We start from the raw sequence: 20,501 nt of genomic DNA, 5'->3' as shown, positions 1-20,501 counted from the left end.
ATTGAATGTGATGAAATTGTGATGAGAATTGGTTGAATTGTGGCTGTTAATGATGATTGATTTGGTGTTACTTATTAAATTGAAATATGATGAGTTAATTATTGAAAAACTGTCGTTTTGATAATTGATGAATTGAGTTTGGATTATGGTTGTGATTGCGATTGGTTTCGTTGTTGTGAGTGATTAACTGATGAGATTGATTTTGGTTTTGAGGCTGTGATTGTTATTGCTTTTCTGATTGTCTTGGAATTGCTGAAATTCTAATTTTAGTTGATTATGCCGAATCGGTTACTATTAAATCATTTGCTTGATGACGTTGTGGTGCCTATTAATGCTGATTTATGATTAACAAGAAGTTGGGTCGTTACTATTGTCTTGGATCTGCATTGTTGGCACACACGTACCACTTACTCTGCACCGCTGCTGGATGTGATGTGACTAACATTGCAGGGTGTATCCCGCTTGTTGTCTCCTGGATCTACCGTAGGTTCCCATTATTTTGTCTTCCGAAATATGACGTCATTAGGTTTTCACTTGCAGCTAGGTATATACATATTGTCAACATTTTAATTTAACATCTTATAAATAGTGAAAAAAGTTAATTATTGTAAGTATATCATTTCTACTGTTAATTATTTTTATTGTGTGTAGGTTGGAAAGACTAGAACAACAAAGCAGGGATCGCGACGATGGCAGGATCCAGGGTTTATGTCATTGTATCGATGGCCTCACCTTTGATCAGATACGAGATTTTTTGTTTTCTACTTTATTTCATGCATTGGTGATTCGTTCCTAATTATTGTACTTTATGCGATTTGCCTAGTTTCGATGGACACCATATGAGGATCTCCAATTACATTAGATTGTTCCTGACTGGCTTAGTAGTGACGGGGAGATTTATACCTAGAGGGATGTTGTCCCCCTCGTCTGCTTTCACTTCATAGAGTTTTACCATGTGAATAGAGTGAAGAGACAGCTCAGGGGTAGCAACACAGGCCAGTAGATCCGGTGAACGTCGATGAATTTCTGTTCAAGACGATGAAGGAAGATGATGCCTGGTGGTCCGACATACACCGTGATTGGAACCTTTTGTTTAGGGGACATTACTAGCTACACCACTTGGTGGCCATCAATGGGATCCCTGATCCTCGTCTGACACAGGAGTACTAGACATGGTGGCAACAAGCATGTAGAGTTTGATTCTATTTCGGGAGGACATCTTGGCTGATCCGAGAGTAGCAGCACCACTTGCTAATATCCCCCTACTACTCCGGGATAGAGAGATGACTTACAACTTCCACCATATGCCCCAGATTAGAGATGACGGGATAGGAGGCATGTGCAAGATGATGTTCGAAGACCGGCTCGGAGGGTACACGATCAGTGCGTGAGGCGGGCTGAGGGAAATTATTAACGGACTGAGGGACATGATCAGCAGTCAGTCGAGGAGGCTAAGTATGCACGGGAAGAGGATACACTTGAGGATCCTACACCAGGAGCACATGCAGAGATTCCATCCCCAGGATTCTTTGTTATGCATGAGGCGGACATGGCTAAGAGCCTCATGCCAGGTTCCTCCAGCACTGCTCATCACCAGGATGAAGGAGTTGCCTGGGATCAGACCCAGTTTGACATCGACTCAGACATTGTTATACAGCTCAATGACATGTTCCAGATCGTGGGTGCATCTGAGGGTATGATGGATCAGTACGCAGATCGTTGTTGGACTAGGAAAGACCATACCGACATGCCTGGCTCATTGACAGGTCCAGGTGTTCAGTAGCACATTGGCTCAAACTATACATAGGCTCATCCGACAGGCTAGCAGATGCCATCATCGTATTATCATATTCCACCACCACCATCGCATTAGTACGGATCAGTTTCATCATCGTATTACTAGACTTCACCGCTACCACCACTGCCTCCACACATGATTGAATCAGTACTGCTTCTACCACCACCACCTCCATACATGCATGGAGTAGTACCACCACCACCACCACAGCAGACACCCCCCATTGGGAGCCTGTTAGTTATTCATCCTCAGCTAGGAAGGCCTCAGAGACTGACACGTCCTCGTGAAAGTAGGACGGGACACCACTTGGACCATCATGGCAGTCAGTGTTAGTAGTTAGGTTTTAGTTTATGTAGTATTACTATGTGGTTCTTTTTTGTATGACTATATATTATGTACTTGTATTATAGGTAGGAGATGTGGCTAGTTTATGGTTTTTAAGAAGTTCGAATATTTTATGTTAATACGACCACTTTATTGAAAAGTAAGATGACAAACTAAAAAGATTTTATGTATGATGATAAACTTTATTTGATTATATATCAACCATACATTCCCTAGTTTCAAGTTAAACCAACTTAAACTAAACATACCTAAACCTAAACCATAAACCATAGCTCTCATGCATTTGACTGTGGAATATTGGGACATCTTCGTCTAGTGTGTCCCTCATGTCAACAAAGAATGCATCTCTTCTCTGTATGCTCCACAACATCCATCTCATTCCCCAACCGAGTAAATGCCAGTCTCCCTTTTGCCTTCCGTTGCATGGAGGGGTTGGCTTCAGCCGTGCACCATACCATGTAGGCAACATCTTCTTATCTGGTGTCGACGGAAACTCCATCTCATAAACCTTGAAAAAAAATCCATCTTATACATGGGGTCGACAAAGTACCCCCACTCGATGATCGCGGTTGCACATGCCGTAAGTGCATGATAATAAGGGTAATGCAAATACTGGAATAATCTACAGTCGCATGTATGCGCATTAAGACAAACGCGATATGAAGTCTGGCACCATCCCTCCATCAGCTCCACCTCCTCCACACTGAATATGGATGCCTTACAATCATAGTGGGTGACTCTCATCATCGGCAGGCTCTCTCTGTTCTTATCTATAGCTGCTAACAGGCGCTGTGAGAATACCTGTCCATCATGTAATTGAGCATGCGCTTCACGACCTTTTCACACGAATACTTGTTGCAACCTCTCATAAGTTGCCCTAACAATGGCCGCTGCATGAAGGTTCCCCATTTCCTTTAGCATTGCATTTATACACTCTGAAAGATTTGTCGTCATGTGACCATACCGACAACCTTCATCACAATGCTAAAGCCATAAGCCCTTCCTAAACCAAAGAGCCCAATCCAACATATCTCGGGATACCCACCCAAAGCATCCAAGTACCAATCGCAACTCTCTTTGCTTGGACTATACATTGCATTTATTACCTCTTACCTTCGGCCAATTTGAATCGTGAATTGAAGTTTGAAGCCATATGACGTATGTAATAAGCATGATGTGCTAAAGGAAGATGCCAACCACTATGAGGTGCATTGAGGGTAGTGCGAATGGCCTTAGATATATCAGATATGAGAAGATGTCTCGGCTACAGAGTAACATGTTACCTCAAATTTGACAGGAAAAATGACCATGACTCAGTTGTCTCAGACTCGACTAATGCAAAAGCTATGGGCAGAATGTTGTTATCACCATCTTGAGCCACAACAATTAACAACACGCCCCCGTATTTTTCGTACAAGTGTGTCCCATCCATCGATACAAAAGTCTTACGGTTCTTAAACTCCTCAACACAAGGAGGGAATGCCCAAAAGACCTTATCAAGCTGGCTCCAATCTCCGTCAACGATATTGCCATCATAATACGGAACAGCAACGCAATCATGAATCATACCTGGGAGGCATTCTTGCAAAGCTTGTAAAAGGCCAGGTATCTTGTTGTATGACTCTTCTCAATCACCATAAATCTAAGCAATCACTTTCTGCTTTGCTATCCACACCTTCCGATACGATGGCTTGAAATGATAACTCTAATGCACTGCGTTACAATATCGGAATAGAGATAGATGGATCACTCTTTATTATAGGTAGGATGACCTGACAAATCAAACTACTATCAAACTAAGCATAGTCTTGAGACATGGTTGGTGCCAAACAGGTATGTGATCCACCGAACCTATGCACCTCCCTACAAAATTACTCGTGCATGTCAACATTCAGTACAAGACATAATTAATATAATAGTCTTTAATTTCATCAATAACAAATAAAATATGCCAGTAATTCAAGTTCTAATGTAGTGCCACACGAAGACTTTATGGATAACCGTTGGTAAATTGCTTGCAACGACAATGTTGTTTAAGCCTATCTGGCTCCAAAACTCTATACTCCGTGTTCCTTCAAATACTATAGTTCTTCACCGCCGTCAGAATAGCATCACGATTCTTGAACCTATGGCCAACTCAGAATTTCAACCCTCTATCAGTGTTGTAATCCTCCCCTTGGCTAGTATTAAAAGGATTATCCATTTGCATTGCGTCCAAATACAAAATGTGATAATGATTTGTAACTTCTGACAGTTGAGGAATGACAAAGAAAAAGGCAGGAGAAATATCGAGCACCATCACTGGTGGGAGTCCCCAGCACATACTCATCAGGGGAAGAAGTCTCTTTCGACGACCTAGATTCGCTAACATAATCTAGATCGGTCTTGCATCCAGCGGAACTACTTGAGGACTCGAAGATGATGACCCACCACCAACAACCACATCACGAACCACAGCATACAACTCCATCACATGTTGTGGCATTAGCCTTGCATGTACATCGAACATTACCCTCACATGCTGATCCCCTTCAAGCCTGAATAACATGTTTGTAAATCCATCACTTGGAAGTGCGTGCAAAAATCTATATGCAACTTGCTCAACCTCCTTGGAACCTATTCTCCCATGTTGTTCAATATGACCTTCTTTAGCGTATGTAGCGTATCAACATAGTTAGTGTGCAACATTATAGTTGAATTAGACTAAAAATCACTCTTTTATTACCATTTCTTATTATTCCATTAGGATAAATTACAACAAAAAAAGAACTAATTATTCTCCATGCGAACCAACTTAAAGGATAAATAGAGAGAGAAGAGAGAAAAGAATGAATTGTAAAGATATAGTTGAGGATCAGAAAAATTCTCATTCTGACACTACTAAAACTAGAACCATCGTTGTCCAAGAGTGTAATGTGGAATAAACCCTTAATAATTTATTGAAGAATTATGGTTTGGAACGAATTAACTTTAATAATTGGAATATTACTATTATTAAACCAAAACTATATGATAACGATAGATATTAAATGAGTGAGATCAATAATTTGCAAGCACAATTAATGTAAAGATTAGAGAGTAAGGACAAGGGAAATTAAAAGTTTACTAGTTTAGGCAAGAAAAACCGGAGTGGTGTTTTCCACTTACACATTTCTATTAATCTCTTTAGCATTAAGGGTTGTCTTATCATACACTATTGAGCTCCCCTCCCTAGATGGTTGGTATAGCTAAATATATATGCTTAATTATTTATTGCAGACAAAATTAAGGTCTCATAATGAATCTGGCCCGGTTTTGTGAAAGATTAAATAAGAATCTGGCAAAAAGAGGGAGGAATCCGACCTCTAAAACATAGAATACAGTGCGAATAATAGTGCTAATTTTGACGATGATGAAGTATATAGCTAAGTGACATCTGCGAAATCAAATTACGGTTTTGTTAAGGAGATCGAGAAAAATGATATGTATACATTAAAATTAATTATTATGTATTTGTGTATAAATATATATTATTTAATTTATTTTAAATATATATTTTATATTAATTACTGATTTTAAAGAATGATTTTAGAATTATGATTAACATGTGATTAACTTTTGGTTTGAGGGGAATATATATACTCGTTTCCATTTATCGTTAACATGAGAAGTAGCCTCATCCTAATTTAAATAGCAGCATGCATGTAGAGGAAGAGACCGTTTCATAAAGACTAAAATTTAATTTGTAAGCATTAACGTAGTGTGATAAGAATTATATATATAAGTATTTAATCATTATATATATATATATAAAATTTAATTTTAATATTAATATAAAATAATTTTATATATAATAAATAAAAATAATTAATTTTTATATTGATAAATATAAATAATTATTTAAAAAAATTATAATTATAAAATTATTTAAAATATTTTTCACTGTTAATATATTAAAATTAAATTCATATATATACACTAACGGAATCCTATCTCATAAGTCACAATTCCATCATCCTCTCCATAAAGTGACGAATTTGATCTCCAATAAAATCTATGGCCGTGTTTCTTCTCTTTAAGAGTTTATTGTTAATTAAAGGTTTAATATTTAATTAAAATTAAGAGTATATATAATATTTGATTTTAATTTATTTTATTTTAAATTTAATAAAATAACACATAAATATTTGTGGAATTATATATCATAAAAATTAATTTAAAATTCAATAAAATTTGTCAGTTCAATACTTGGTTTTATTTCAATTTAACGTTACATAACAAAGTTACAATATTTATTTAACAGGTTTAATAATAGATATATAAATGGTAGTATTTTACTAGTTTTTTTAAAAAATGATACCTTATTAATACTAGTATCTTTTCAAAGATTGTATCGAATACAAATTTTAATTTTAAATTAGTTTAATTACTGTAAAAGTCAAAATTAATATCCAAAAAATATTCCATTAGAATTGCTAATGAAATCAAATATTGAAATAACAAATTTTACATTGAGTTTCAAATTAATTTTTATTATATGATCTCACAAATGCTTATGTGATATTGTGTAGGACCCACAACTAGAAAATGGATTAATACAGACAGATTTACAGACGGATTTAGTCTTTATTATAGACGAATTTTTGGTTACCGACGAAATTACCGACGGATTTTGTCCCTCTGTAAAAGCCCCGTCGGAAATTATTTACCGACAGATTTTTTCCGTCAAAAAATTACAGACGGATTTTTACCAGTTACCGACAGATTTTTCCTCTGTAAATTTTCTATCCATTTCCCAAAGGCGACGCACTTTCAGACGGATTTTTCGTCTGTAATTACAGACGGATTTTTCGTCTATAATTTGAACTTTGAAAAATTATCTTACACTCTAATTACAGACAGAAAATCCGTCTGTAAATTCGTCAGTAAGGTAAAATAGAATTTTTTTTATTTTTCTAATTACGAAATAAACTTATTTTCATACAAAATAAATATTAATTTAATACAAATTTTTATCTAATTTGTATTCGAATATTTATAATATTTCAAAAAATAAACAAATTCATCGTATTATCAAACTAAAAGAAAAGTACTATAAACAAGCAAGTCAATATAATTCAAAACATAAACAAAATGTATTGATCATCAACTATAATTTCTAGTATATTGTTCAACCATACTAAAACTATCAGCTATAGTCTTCAGTGTCATCTTCATCCTCATCATCATCATAGCCCTCATCCGAAGACATTGAGGGTGGCGGCGGTGGCGGTGGTAGTGGAACTGCACTAGAACTACTTGACGCTCTAATCTTCTCATAATAGCTAACATAAGCATCATTCCATCTCTTCTATTTCAGCTTTTCCTTCTTGGCCTTTCCAATTGCCCGTTCCAACTTTTCTAATTTCTTTTGAGTCTTTTCCAAAGGAGCCAAGCGTGTATCTAACAACTTACTAATACGCTCATCTGTTTGTTGAGTAACACGCTGAAAAAGCTCTTCATTGAGATTATGAATCTGTTCTCACAAATCAGGAACAGAATTTTGATTTCTTGGTGCTCTTCCAGATACAAAATTGGCAGAAGTGGTTCTAGACTTGATAGAGCTAGAAAAGAATGACCATTTTCCGTAAACTCGATTCTTCTTTTGCCCACCACACACTTCCTCCCAAATCAAGTCTTCATCAATTGGTTGTAGCTCCATTCCCTGTGCTTGAGCCTCGGCATGTTGAGCCTGAACTTCTGCCAACTTTTTTATAAACTTCTCCTGTTGCACAATGATTATATCAATTATATTATTATTATTAAGACAAATAGCCATGCATATCATAGTGCAGCAAATGCAGATTATAAAAAACTTAATTTACATATAACGCGAAAAAGAAAAGAAAAAGACTTCTCCTTTAATTGGCACATGGCTGACATCTCCTCTAAATTTATAATGAATTGGTTTACCAGGCATGTAAGTTGCATAAACTTGGAAGAAAAGAAACCAACTATAAAATCACAAAGCACAAAGCTGAATAATAATAATAATGTTGAACATAGTTAGGACCACTAAATACAGTAATGTTAATGCCAGACAGCTAGAAATTAGTTAATAATTTTGACATAGGAAGAGTATTTGTGCTATATCTCACATGAGTGTCTTGAGAGGCTTGTCCACCCATTTAGACTTGTCACTTTTAAGTGTGTGGGTTTCTTTGAAGACCTCCTCGTGGGTTGGTGTACGACCCAACTGCTTCTTGTGTTCCACATAAAATACAAAATAAGAAAAATTTTACATAAATAAATGTCTGTTAAATAAGATCTAAAGCCACTTAAATTATGTTACCATCCTCTCTATAGTTGAGCTCAATGGAATAGAACCACCATAATGGACAGAACCACCTAAGAGTGACGCTCAATTCTCTCTTACTTTTTTTCTTATATTTTTCCATTTCTCATCTGTTTCCATTACCTTTCCAACACCTTTTTGTAAGCAGGAATTAGCCATTCGTGGGTTGTATCCACACCCTCACGGATATCTGACATCATTTGGCTAAATCGCTTACTTGTCCTATACTTGAAAGCCCTCTAGAAAAACTCATCATCATCATCATCAATAAGAAAGTGGCTCTGCACATACTCATCAAGTTGCTACTTATAAGATTCAAATCAATATTCAATCCAAAATAATTTTATTCAATCCAATACTTTTACCTTCCACTCCTTAAACCAAAGCTTCTTTGTCGGAAGAGGGACATCTCCAAACTTTTTGTACGGTTTATCATATCGTTTCTTGATGATCTTTGTAATCTTCTGAGAACCAGGAGGGAAAGGTAACCAACTGATAATTTCATAAAGAATTGACAAGTTAGGAAACTAAAAAAACAGTTTTAAATCATTAGCACTTTAATTTGAAATTAAAATATAGTAGTAAACACATTTAGATGCAGTCATATTGTACTATTGGCCATTTAGATGATAAGACTATGGTTAGAATAAGATGAATTGTAGGTGGTTTAATTACAGGACTAAAGACCTCGGTAAAATCTATTCCCTCAATTTGATGGTTTCCTAAAGCTACTAACCTGGCCTTATATCAGAGGACAGAACCATTTAGACTTTGCTTAATAGCAAACACCCATTTTGAGCCAATTACAAGAGAGTTAGATGGTGTAGGAACCAATTGCCATGTGTGATTCTTATCCAAGGCATCAATTTCAGCTTGCATTGCAGCTTTCCAGTGAGGAAGTTCAATGGCTTGCTTAGCAGAAGAGGGTACTGTTTGAAGAAAGTTAGGATCTGAATTAAATGTAGATAACTTAGTGTGCAAAATTCTAGGCTTTGAAGCACCAGATTTTGACCAAATAAGCATAGGATGTTGATTAGAAGAAGTTTGGGGGGAAGGGTAAGTGTATCTCAATTCCTGAGATGGGAATTGAAGGAGAATCAGTATGAGATGTTGAATGATTAGTTGTATTAGAAGGAATTAAATTGTTGTGAGTAGGTACAGATGCTGAATTATTAGAAGAGGGAGGATTAGATACACTATTAGGTTTGGGAAATCCACTAGAAGTACCATTGGTATTAGGAGTAGTAAAAGAAGAAGAGTGATTAGTATTGCTTGCTGAAAGAGTAATAAGAGGAATAGGTAATGCAGTATGTGAAAATTGTGTAGAAGAGTAATAAGAGGAATAGGTAATGCAGTATGGGAAATCCACTAGAAGCTGCTATTTTAATTATGGAGAGATCCAAAATTTACCTTGTTTTTTCATCAGGAACCAATCTTTCTTTTGTGACACTATTAGGAACCGATGCAGTCTCTGATGGAGGAGATGTACTAGAGCTTCCAGGTGTCTCTGAATCAACTAATAGACTGGAATTGCGAAGCGGAGGAAGAATCGAAATTGGAGGAGGGGGTGGAGGAGGGGGATCCATACATCCTGGAGTAGGCCAACTTGGTGGAGGAAGACCCGTGTAGCCTGGATTAGGTACCATCAAATACGGTTGCTGGCTAAGTGGTCCTGACTGAAAATCTGGCACAAACGAAGTCCCAGAAGAGGTGGAGGTGGTTGAAATAGCGGCTGTGGCAGTGGTGCGAGAACTTCTATGACCCTTGATACCTTTACCGTTGACCCGATGAGCCATGACCTACATATATATTAAAATACAATATTATACACAAAACTCAAAAGGTTGATAGAAAGATAAGCTTTCATCTGATTCTGTTCTGAGAGGAAAACAAACTCATACCAGTGATACAAGATGTAGATGCACCGGCTCACCTATATTCTCTTCTATGCGAAGAACAAACTATCTGCAGAATATAAGTAAAAATATTAAGCATAGAGAGGGTGCAGAGCATAGATACACTTGTTTAGAGAGGATGCAGAACAGATGGATGGGTACAGAAATCAAACAAACAAAAAAGAGAATCAATTTTCAGCAATTCATATGGCATTCCTATACAAGGATACAACAAGAACCAAGCAAAGAGAAGGTCCACCCTATTTATGGAGTCTCTCTAAGAGATGTACCAGGTGGTCCAAACCCACTTCATAATTGATCAGCAATCTACCAATCTGCTGCTTATCAAGTTAGACAGATTTTTTTATTTCTAGTTAGTACATTTTAATTTCTAGTTTCTAGTTAAAAAGTGTTTGACTCATAAAAAGATGAGAAACAAATAATACATCAAAGATCTTATACTAATCTCAAAACTAAAACTTGATCACACATTTTTATTCACCCATTTTTGTTAATTGTACTAACAGAGTATATCAGAAAAAAACTTGTTGGCCATAGACTGAACAAAAATCTCTCAAAAACTTCATTAGTTATTACTAATAACGAATAACATATAACAAATCAAAAATTGGCATAAAATTAAGTGTGATTAAGAGGGAATACATTAAGTTTTGAATGTATGAAATAAAAGATAAAAGATGATAGTGCTTACAGAGAAAGCAAGTGATCAAAGCAAGAAGCGCTTCTATCTACAGGAGAAGTTCTTTCAAAGTAATTATTTTCAAGAATATACCATAAAAATATATATAAGATTAACACCAAAATGAAAATAAAAAATAAAGATCCTAATAAATACAAGAATTAAAAATTGAATTATTAGAAGGTTTAGAAGCTAGCTCTCTTATTGAGGATAAATATACCACAGGCCATCGCTGAACCACATGCAACCAAAAACCACTCGGTTTTTGCTTCAATCTTGAAAGAATTGTACTATATTGTCCTGATGTTGAAGGACTAACTGCAGAGTCCTATGAACTACGGCTCCTGTAGCACTTTCACCATAACTCTCAGCAAACTCTGAATCAGCAAACAAAAATTTTATGCACAAAATTAACAAACTACACAGTATTTAATATTATCATTGTTTATGAACAAAATTATGAACAGCAAACAGACATTTTATGAACAAAATTCACAAAGTACACAACATTCAATATTATCAGTGCTTATGAACAAGTATGAATAAAAAATGAGCAAAATTATGAACAGCAAAGTGACTGTTTAACAAACTACACAACCTTCAATGTTCTCAATTTATCTCAGTACTCACCGGCTGTGAGGAGGAAGGGCAGTGGCAGAAACACAACGGCGACACAGAGAGAGAAGGAGAGCACTCGAACAGAGGAGAAGGCCAACGAGCTTCCAAACAACGGCGAGAGAGCTTCCAATTACGGCGACACAGCTTCCTACGATGGCGACGGATCTTCTACAATGGCGACGGATCTTCTACAATGGCGGTGGAGGCTGTGTCTGTGTAGGGGCTGCGAGGCTGTGGGGTTGCGGGGAGCTGCGAGGGCTGATGCGGGGGCTGCGTGGCTGCAGTGGCAGCAGAGACTGCGGTGGCTGCGGGCAGCGGGCTGCAGGGCGAAGAGTTCAAGGGATGAGGGCGAAGAGGAGTGTGAATGGAGTGTGAATGGTGTTCGAATGGAGTGTGAATGGAGTGTAAAATGGGTGGTGATAAAATTAGGGTTTTCAATATTTCCGACGGAAAATTTAAATTACAGACGGATTTTCCGTCTGTAATAATTTAATAAAACGCAGCGTTTTGTCTATTTAATTACAGACGGATTTTCCGTCTGTAACCATTTCTCACGGAAAAAAATTAATTTTTCCGACGGATTATCTTTTTCGTCTGTAATTTATGCTTATCTATTTTTTTGTTTTCCGACAAAAAATTCCTCTGAAATTCACTCTGTATTTCAGTGGGATAAAATCCGTCGAAAATATTCGTCTGTAATAACTAATTTTCTAGTCGCTACCCAAAATAAAATGAAATTAAAACCAAGTATTGTAAATGCTATATAAGATAATGTTACTATCTACCTTATTACTCATATGATTACTTACACGAAGTTATTGTCATTAACCCAACAATCTCACATTCAACTATTGTTTTTAAATGAAGTTAATTTTTAAAGTGATCTCTAAAATTGCCAATTTATTATGAAAAAGGTTCTCAAAATTTTACACCACAAAAATCACCAAGATTGAAAATTGCACCGTATTCTTATCTCTTTTGTCAAATTATTCATTACGTTGTGATTGATCTGGCACATACTCTTTTACATTGAACAAGAAAAATGATGTTGCTTAGTTTTAGTGCTAAGTGTTTGACGAAATAATATCATTTAACCTAAATGTCTTATCCTTCACACAAAAAAATAACCATTAAAATTAAACGATGTCGTTTTATTAAGCATTTAGTATGAAAACTAAAATGACATCGATTCGTTTTATCTATGTGATATGTTAGGATACTCACAGTGTTAAAAGTAACTTGATAGAACAAGAGTAGGAGAATAATGTGATAAAGTTTTTGTAATCTCAAAAATATTTATGACGTAATTAAAATTTTAAAATGTTTTTTAGTATAAACAACCAATCTCATCAAGAACTATTTTAGGATTTAACTCTGTTTGGTGGTGCGGGTGTTTAGTTGATCGGTAAGGTGGATGGTAGAATGAATGGTTGAAGAGATCTGGACCTGGGCACGAGCTGCTGATGCAGTTCCTTCGGCCTACGCATCAGCAGAGGTGGCCTACCCTCGTGCAATGTTCAATTCTCTAGAAAGGGAGAGATCACATTCCACCAACTTATTAATCTTCGCAGCATCTTCCTTCGCCTTCTTCTCTTTCTCATCAAGCTGGGTCTTCAGGGACTCCTCTTGAGCCTTCAAATCGGAAATATCCTTTTGAGAAGCCCGAGTTTTCCCTAAAAAACTTGACATTGGGCCAGGACGGGATCCACTTTCCTGGCGATAGCCACAGCCCGAAGGAGACTGCCGTAAGTCCACCTCGCCTGGGCGACAAGGTCTTCCTCCCGGAAAACTCCTCCGTGCTCGGAAGAAGCTGGGAGTCGATAAAGTGCTCAGAATCGAAGTTCTTATCCATAACCGTCAACGTCTTGCCAGCAGGTCCCTTTCGCTTCTTGGGGTCGGTCACGATGATCAGGTCGCGGTCGTCCTCAGGACCCCCCTCCTGCTCTTGAATCGGTTCATCGACAGTATGGTCCACCGGAGGGTTCTCGGGCTGGGCGTCATCAGAGGGATGGGAGTCCCCCTGGTCTCCGCCGACGGCCCGACCACTTCCCTCACCGACGACGTCAGGGCCAGGACCCTCTGAGTGGGTCGCCGAAGAGTCGTCATCGCTATCACCCACAGGAAGGAAGTGGGACATCAACTTTGCCATGGTAATCTTTCCATCATCCATGGAAAATGCAAAGGATAAACACAATTAAAGAAGTCAGGAAACCAGAAATTTGGAAGCAGAAAAGACAAGTTAACCAGGGAAATGGAAGAAAGACAGCTTATCGACGTGGGCCTGACCGATATCCCGATCCCCCATCACCATATGAGGCTTAAGATTCTTAGTGCCAAAGATCACCAACAATATGTCGGCTATTCGATGGTCCTCCTCACTTAACCCCTCATAAGTCACCTTTATCATATAATCAGAGCCAGCCTGAAAGCTCCAATAGATCGGGATTCATCTTTCCCCTTCCAGGGTAAGCCAGAAGGGATGATGGCCTTGAACTGGCCTAACTTTAAAGAAAGTGCTTTTAAAGTCGTGAAATGAGTCCTTGAAAAGTGCGAAGATCCTACAGCCCTGTACGGCCCGAAAAGACATATATCCCTTTTTCGTCTTACCCTCTCGAGAGGGGTTTGTTAGCAAAAAAGAGGTAGAAGAACACGCTGACGGAGGTCGGGAGTTCCAAGTACTCGCACACTATCTCAAAACAGCGGATGGCGGCCTAGCTGTTGGGATGTTGTGACAGAGCAACATTGTAGCAGTTTAACAAAGACATGACGAATGGAGAGAAGGGTGTATTACCACGTACTTGGCTGCTTTCCTTCTTATCACCTTAGGCTCCTTTTCATCCTCAGGAAGTGTTCCCTGCTCGAGGAGATGTTGGATTGGGTCAATCCAAGATGGAGGGTTCGAAATCTGGGTCACACCGAGTGTCACTGAGGGTTCCTTCAACCATTGGATTAGGGATCTATTTCCCATGCCAGGTTTTGTGCTTGTCAGCTTTGACAGGAGATCGGCTCTGGCGTTCCTCTCCTTAGGCGCATGCTGGATCGCCACTTCTTCAAAACCTTCACAACCTTCTCACTCTTTCCAAGTACTTTTGCAGGAAAGGGTCTCTGGCTTGGTAGGTTTTGTTAACCTGGGAGGTCACGATATGTGAGTCGCTGTTGACTTCGACCCTTGACGCTCCGACCTCTTTGGCTAGGGTCAAGCCTCTTATCAAGGCCTCGTATTCTGCCTGGTTGTTAGAGATCAGAAACTCGAACTTGATTGATTGCTCATAAGCCATGCCTTCCAAGCTCTCGAGAATTATCCCTGCTCCCCCGAATGCCTGGTTGGATGCTCTGTCAACATGGAGCTTTCACCGTATTTCTGAGTTATCAAGAAGCACTTCGACCAAGAAATCTGCCATTGTCTGGGCCATGATTGCATGTCTGGTCTCATATTATATGTCGTACTGGATAATTCTATCGCCCACGTCATTATACGGCCCGCTAGGTCGGGTTTCTGTAGGATCTGGTGGATCGCTCAGTCGGTTCTCAACGTGATCGGGTGCCCTTGAAAGTACTGCTTTAGTCTTCGTGACGAGACTAATAAGGCATAGTCTGGTTTCTCCAACTTGGTGTATCTCAGCTTCGCCCCTTGGAGCACCTTGCTAATGAAATACACCGGTTGTTGGACTTTATGCTCTTCCCGGATGAGGACAGCCGCCATGGCTTCCTCTGTCATAGCCAGGTATAGGTACATGATCTCTCCTTCTTTCAGCTTCCCGAGGACTGGTGGTTCTGACAGGATCCTCTTAAAATGGTTAAAGGATTCTTTGCAAGCTGGGGTCCATTCAAAAGCTATCCCCTCTTTCATTAAGTTGAAGAAAGGGTGGGCCTTTGCTTCCGAGGCCCCGAGGAAACAGGACAAAGTCGTCAGCCTTCTAGCCAATCTTTGCACATCTTTGACACAGCTGGGGCTCGTTATCTGAAGGACAGCTTCGCACTTGTTTGGATTGACCTCCACCCTCTTTGTGTTATCATGAAGCCTAAGAACTTTCCGGCTTCCATGACAAATGCACATTTGAAGGGGTTGAGCCTCATGTTATGCTTTTGGAGCAACTTGAAGACGGCCTCCAGGTCGACTACCAAGTTGGCAGGATTGGTTGTCTTCACTAAGACATCGTCAACATACACTTCAACCGACTTTCCGATTAGATCCTTAAAGACATTACTCATGAGCCTCTGGTATGTAGCTCCCGTGTTCTTTAGTCCGAACGGCATGACCCTGTAGCAGTAGTTCTAGCTGGCGTTATAAATGCCGTTTTTTCTCCACTGTTGTGCTACTGGCTTGGCATTTAGTTTCACGGCAAGATGGTGGGACTTGAACTCGGGGTCTACTTTTGGCATGTCAGCCGGAGTCTAGGCGAACAGATCATCGTTTGCTCTGATGGCCTCGATAAGAGGTTCTTTCAGCTTGTGGGGGAGGTTTCAGTTCACGAAAGTGAACTTATCCTCCGTGTCTCCAACTCGAAACTTCTCTAAATCCCCCCGAGGCTCAGCTCTCGGCTTGTAGTCCACTAATAAACTACTATTTTGCAGTTTATTTTATATTGAATTGAGTGAATTTTATCCATTATTCACACACTTATTCATATAATTTGCATGTTTTACATTTTCCTTCCTAATTTTGTGCTATGATTGAAAACATTCTTCTTTGGCCTTAAATTCGCTAATTCTAATCTTCTCTTATTACCATTCGATGCCATGATATGTGTGTTAAGTGATTTCAGGGTTTATAGGGCAGGAATGACTTAGAAGATGGAAAAAAAGCATGCAATAGTGGAAGGAACACAAGAAATTAAAGTTTTGAGAATCAGGTAGCGATGCGCACGCATGGACAACCCATATGCGTGACTGGTGCATTCAAAAGATGCCACGTACGCGTGGCTGACGCCTACGCGTGGCCAGTGAAAAGACCAGCGACGCGTACGCGTGACTGACGCGTACGCGTGACAGAGCGTCACGTGCTGTAATTTACAGAAAATGCTGGAGGCGATTTATGGGCTGCTTTGGACCAAGTTTTAGGCCCGAAAATATTGATTAGAGGCTGCAGAGTGAAGCTAGAAGGGGGGAATGAATCAATCATTCACTTCTCATTTATGCACTACTTTAGGTTTTAGATGTAGGTTTTCTAGAGAGAGAGACTCTCTCCTCTCTCTAGGTTTTAGGATTTTTAGTCTTGTTTCTTTTCAAATTCAGATTTATACCTTACTTTAATTTAGTTTCTCTTCTACTTTTATTTGATCTAGCACTTTAGTTATCTACTTTCCCTATTTATTCCTTTATGTTGCTAATTTAGTTTATGAGTTCATGTGTTACTCTCAATTTTCATTAATGTAATTTATGTTTCATGTTTTTTATTGTTCAACTGCTTTGTTATGGTTATTTCTTTGCTTTGGTTAGTCTTAGAATTTCCTATATCTTGTCAATTTTCTATGCTTTATTTTGCGCCCCAAGTGTTTGATAAAATGCTTGGGTGGATTTTAATTTAGATTTTTATGTTCTTGACTTGGATTGATTATTTAGGGACTCTTGAGTTATCAAAACTCTTTTGTTGAATGGTAATTGGAGATTGCCGGTTAGCTTGAACTTCACCAAAGCTAGTTTCTCACTATGAGTTGACTAGGTTTTGTGAACTCAAGTTGATTGTATGCACTTGACCTTCCTCCATTGGTTAGAGGTTAATTAAGTGAAGGCAATTCACATTTACCATCATAATTGACAATGATAATAAGGATAGAACTTCTAATTCTCTTTCCTTGATAAGAGCTTTTGTAGTTATTACTTAATTTTTTTGCCATTTTTACTTTCGTGTCTCTTATTTCAAAACCCAAAAATATACTTTTTCATAACCAATAATAAATATACTTCCCTGCAATTCCTTGAGAGACGACCCAAGGTTTAAATACTTCGGTTAATTTTATTAGGTTTGCATTTGTGACAAACAATTTAAACATTGACCGAAGATAATTTGTTGGTTTAGAACTATACTTGCAACGTGACATTTTTGTGAAAATCTTTACCGATAATTTTTCTCTGTCAAGTTTTTGGCGCCGTTGTCAGGGAATTGCAAATGTGTGCCTTATCATTGGTTATTGTGAATATTGTGAATATGTTTGCTTTTCGTTTCTTTGTTAGTTATTTTTAGTTTTAGGAGTTTATTTTCATTATTTCTTATTAGTTTTTGTTTTTATTTTCTTTTGTTACCATGAATTATCACCCCTTTGGCTATGAGTTTGGTTACAATTTTGTTGTAGGAAGTGGAGATTAAATGAAGGCTTGCATCAAGGATGGGACAATCAAAGATGGGAGGAGCCACAAGGATTTGATCAACCCTCTTAGCAATAACCGCCTCCAATGTACTATGAGCAACAAACATTCCATGATGCATACCAAGACAATGGTTATGGTGGACCTCTTCGTGACAATCAACAACCCTCACCATATATCTATGAACCCCCTCCTCAATATAGCCCTCAACCACCATACTCACAAGCCCCACACCACCAAACACTTCCATATGACCCTAACCCATATCCACCATACCAACCACCTTATGAGCCATATGAACCATACATAGAACCACCCCAATTCCAATCCAATTACTCCCAAACACAACCACCTCCAATGTATGCAAACTTTCAACAACAATATAATCCTAATTATGTTAGCTAAGCAGAACAAGAGCGACAGAATTATTTTAAGGAAGCAATGGATCGACTTCAAGCAACCATCCATCAAATAGAGCGAGAGGAAAGTCAAAAAGCATACGAAGCTCTCATGGCTAACGAATCTCAACTTGAGAACAAGGGACTGAAGTGTGTTGTGCAACAAGTGGAAAAGATGGAGAGTGTTGAACTGTCACATCTTTATCATGATGACCCACCTCCCTATCATGAACCTTTCCTCCCAAGTAATGAACCCTCATATCCATTCCAATCTCCAATAGATGACACTCTTGGTGTTCTTCTTCAAGAGCAAAGAGAGATGCAGTGGACGACACTAGAGTTTATATCTACCTTGACCGAGGTAGTAAATAATTTAGCTTCCCTACGCTTCGACACTCAAAGTACCCACATGGCTATATGTGGAGAATCTAATGAGGAGCGTAGCATGACAGAGAGACTAGGAACTCCAATGGAAAGTGAGGAATGTAGCTTTGTATTGGAACAATTGGAGGAAGCCGTAATTGTTGAAAATGAAGAAGAGGTTAAAGACTTAGGAGATGCTGAACCTCCATGGGAATCTAGAGTTGCAGAGTATTCCTCCAAGAAGCTTGAAATTGATGTTGAGGAGGCTAGTGCACAACTTTCAAGGCATATTCCCTATGAAGAATTGGATGGAATAGATCAAGAAGGAAGTTCCCTTGGTGATGATGATCATGAATCAAGCCGTCCTAGTAATGAATTTGCACCCACAAGTGAACCCCTTGAGTTAGAAGAGCCTTCTCCCGATGACATTGAAAGCAACACTGAAGTACATTTCTCTCAACCTCATATTTATGATTTGAGTGACGGAGAAGAGTTGGATGAATTCGGTGAAGAAGAGCTTGAAAGTGAAGAATCTTTTCAAAAGGTGAAAGTCCTTCGGCAAGGTTGGACGGGAGTTGAGTATGCTTTGTCAAGATCGTTGGAGACTTCTCTACCTAGGTTGCCGTCTACTCCTTCATTTGAGTGGGTAAAACTTATCTCTATTAGCTTTACTGCCCTACTTGAGTATGGTATTCTTGAAACGGATGGCCAACTTAGGAGGCTTTGTGGAATGAAGCGTAAGAAAAGGATGTTTAGTGGTTGGAGTTGCAAATCAAGACCCATCAAGGTTGAGATTTCAAGAGCAAGATGCAAGGGTTGGACTAGTGATCAATTGGTTGAATTTAAGAGAAGAGTTTGGTACTTTATTGAGAATTCGGATTGCTTACCACTCAGTTAGAACAATGATGATCCACTTAAAGACGTGTGTAAAAACAAGATTTGGGATCCCGGCATACTAGAGGATCAACTTTGGGAGCTCAAAGCTTGTGAAGAACTTCATCAAGGCTTGGTGAATTCATTTGGAAATGTTGGAGCTTATTGGAAGTCCAAGCGTTGGTGGAAGTTTCAAGATGAGTTCAAGCACAAGCCACCATGACAAGGAGCTCACCAAATGTCCAACTTAAGGACTTTAACTAAAAGTGCTAGGTGGGAGATACCCTACCATGGTAACTACTTCCTATTTTCTCTTTTATTTATATTGGTAATAAATTGAATTTTTATTTTTAGTTAGGATTATTTCGTTTAAGCTATTGTTTCACTTATTTAATAAAGTCTGGCTTTACTTTGGTAGCTTGTTAGTTTTATAAAAAAAAAAGGGTTGTCACGCGTGCGCGTGACCGACGCGTACGCGTCGATGTCCAAATCTGGTTCGTGCCCAAACCATGTTAGAACGGCGTGACAGCGTGGCCTGGATAGAGAGTTGTACTAGGACCGCGCTGGTGGGGTGCTAGGCGCATAGCCAACCCCATGCGTGTGCGTCAATGACGCGTACGCGCCATTTGCGTTTTTTACCCTCCACTTATAGGCGTGGACGACGCGTGCGCGTCGACTCAAAATTTTTATTGTCTAATACCACAAATAGAGAGTTGGGCTGCCACTGTGCAAGTGTTGTGCGCGGAGCACAATTCACTTCCACGCGTACGCGTGACTAACGTGTACGCGTCACTTCCTTATCCTGCAACCCACGCATACGCGTGGGCGATGCATACGTGTCGCGTCATCTTTTACTTTCTTCATCTTTCTTCTCTCGTTCTTCTTTCTTTCT

At 38.7% G+C, this 20,501-nt stretch overlaps 1 protein-coding gene and 1 pseudogene across 1 annotated transcript; both read right to left on the bottom strand.

The window, feature by feature from the left end:
* Positions 1–7,310: 7,310 nt before the first annotated feature.
* On the bottom strand, positions 7,311–7,823 carry LOC148581598 (uncharacterized; annotated as a pseudogene).
* A 980-nt stretch (positions 7,824–8,803) lies between these two features.
* On the bottom strand, positions 8,804–10,252 carry LOC148581597 (uncharacterized). The gene is made up of 2 exons (XM_088501023.1): positions 9,867–10,252; positions 8,804–8,948 (listed from the first exon to the last, which is right to left on the bottom strand). Exons 1-2 carry the CDS (start codon positions 10,250–10,252, stop codon positions 8,804–8,806), a joined length of 531 nt encoding a protein of 176 aa, XP_088357149.1.
* Positions 10,253–20,501: the final 10,249 nt, after the last annotated feature.

Source organism: Arachis ipaensis, chromosome B10, assembly GCF_059453495.1.
Source record: "Arachis ipaensis isolate K30076 ecotype BB chromosome B10, ASM5945349v1, whole genome shotgun sequence".
In the NCBI taxonomy this organism is placed as follows: domain Eukaryota; kingdom Viridiplantae; phylum Streptophyta; class Magnoliopsida; order Fabales; family Fabaceae; genus Arachis; species Arachis ipaensis.
The sequence above is the reverse complement of the archived record's forward strand: the minus strand, read 5'-3'. Positions and strand labels throughout refer to the sequence as shown.

Coding starts and splice junctions, on each gene's coding strand:
- LOC148581597 (XM_088501023.1), bottom strand. CDS start 10,252: ATGGCTCATCGGGTCAACGGTAAAGGTATCAAGGGTCATAGAAGTTCT. Junction 8,949..9,866: donor GTTCCTGATGAAAAAACAAG/GTAAATTTTGGA, acceptor TGAAATTATCAG/TTGGTTACCTTTCCCTCCTG.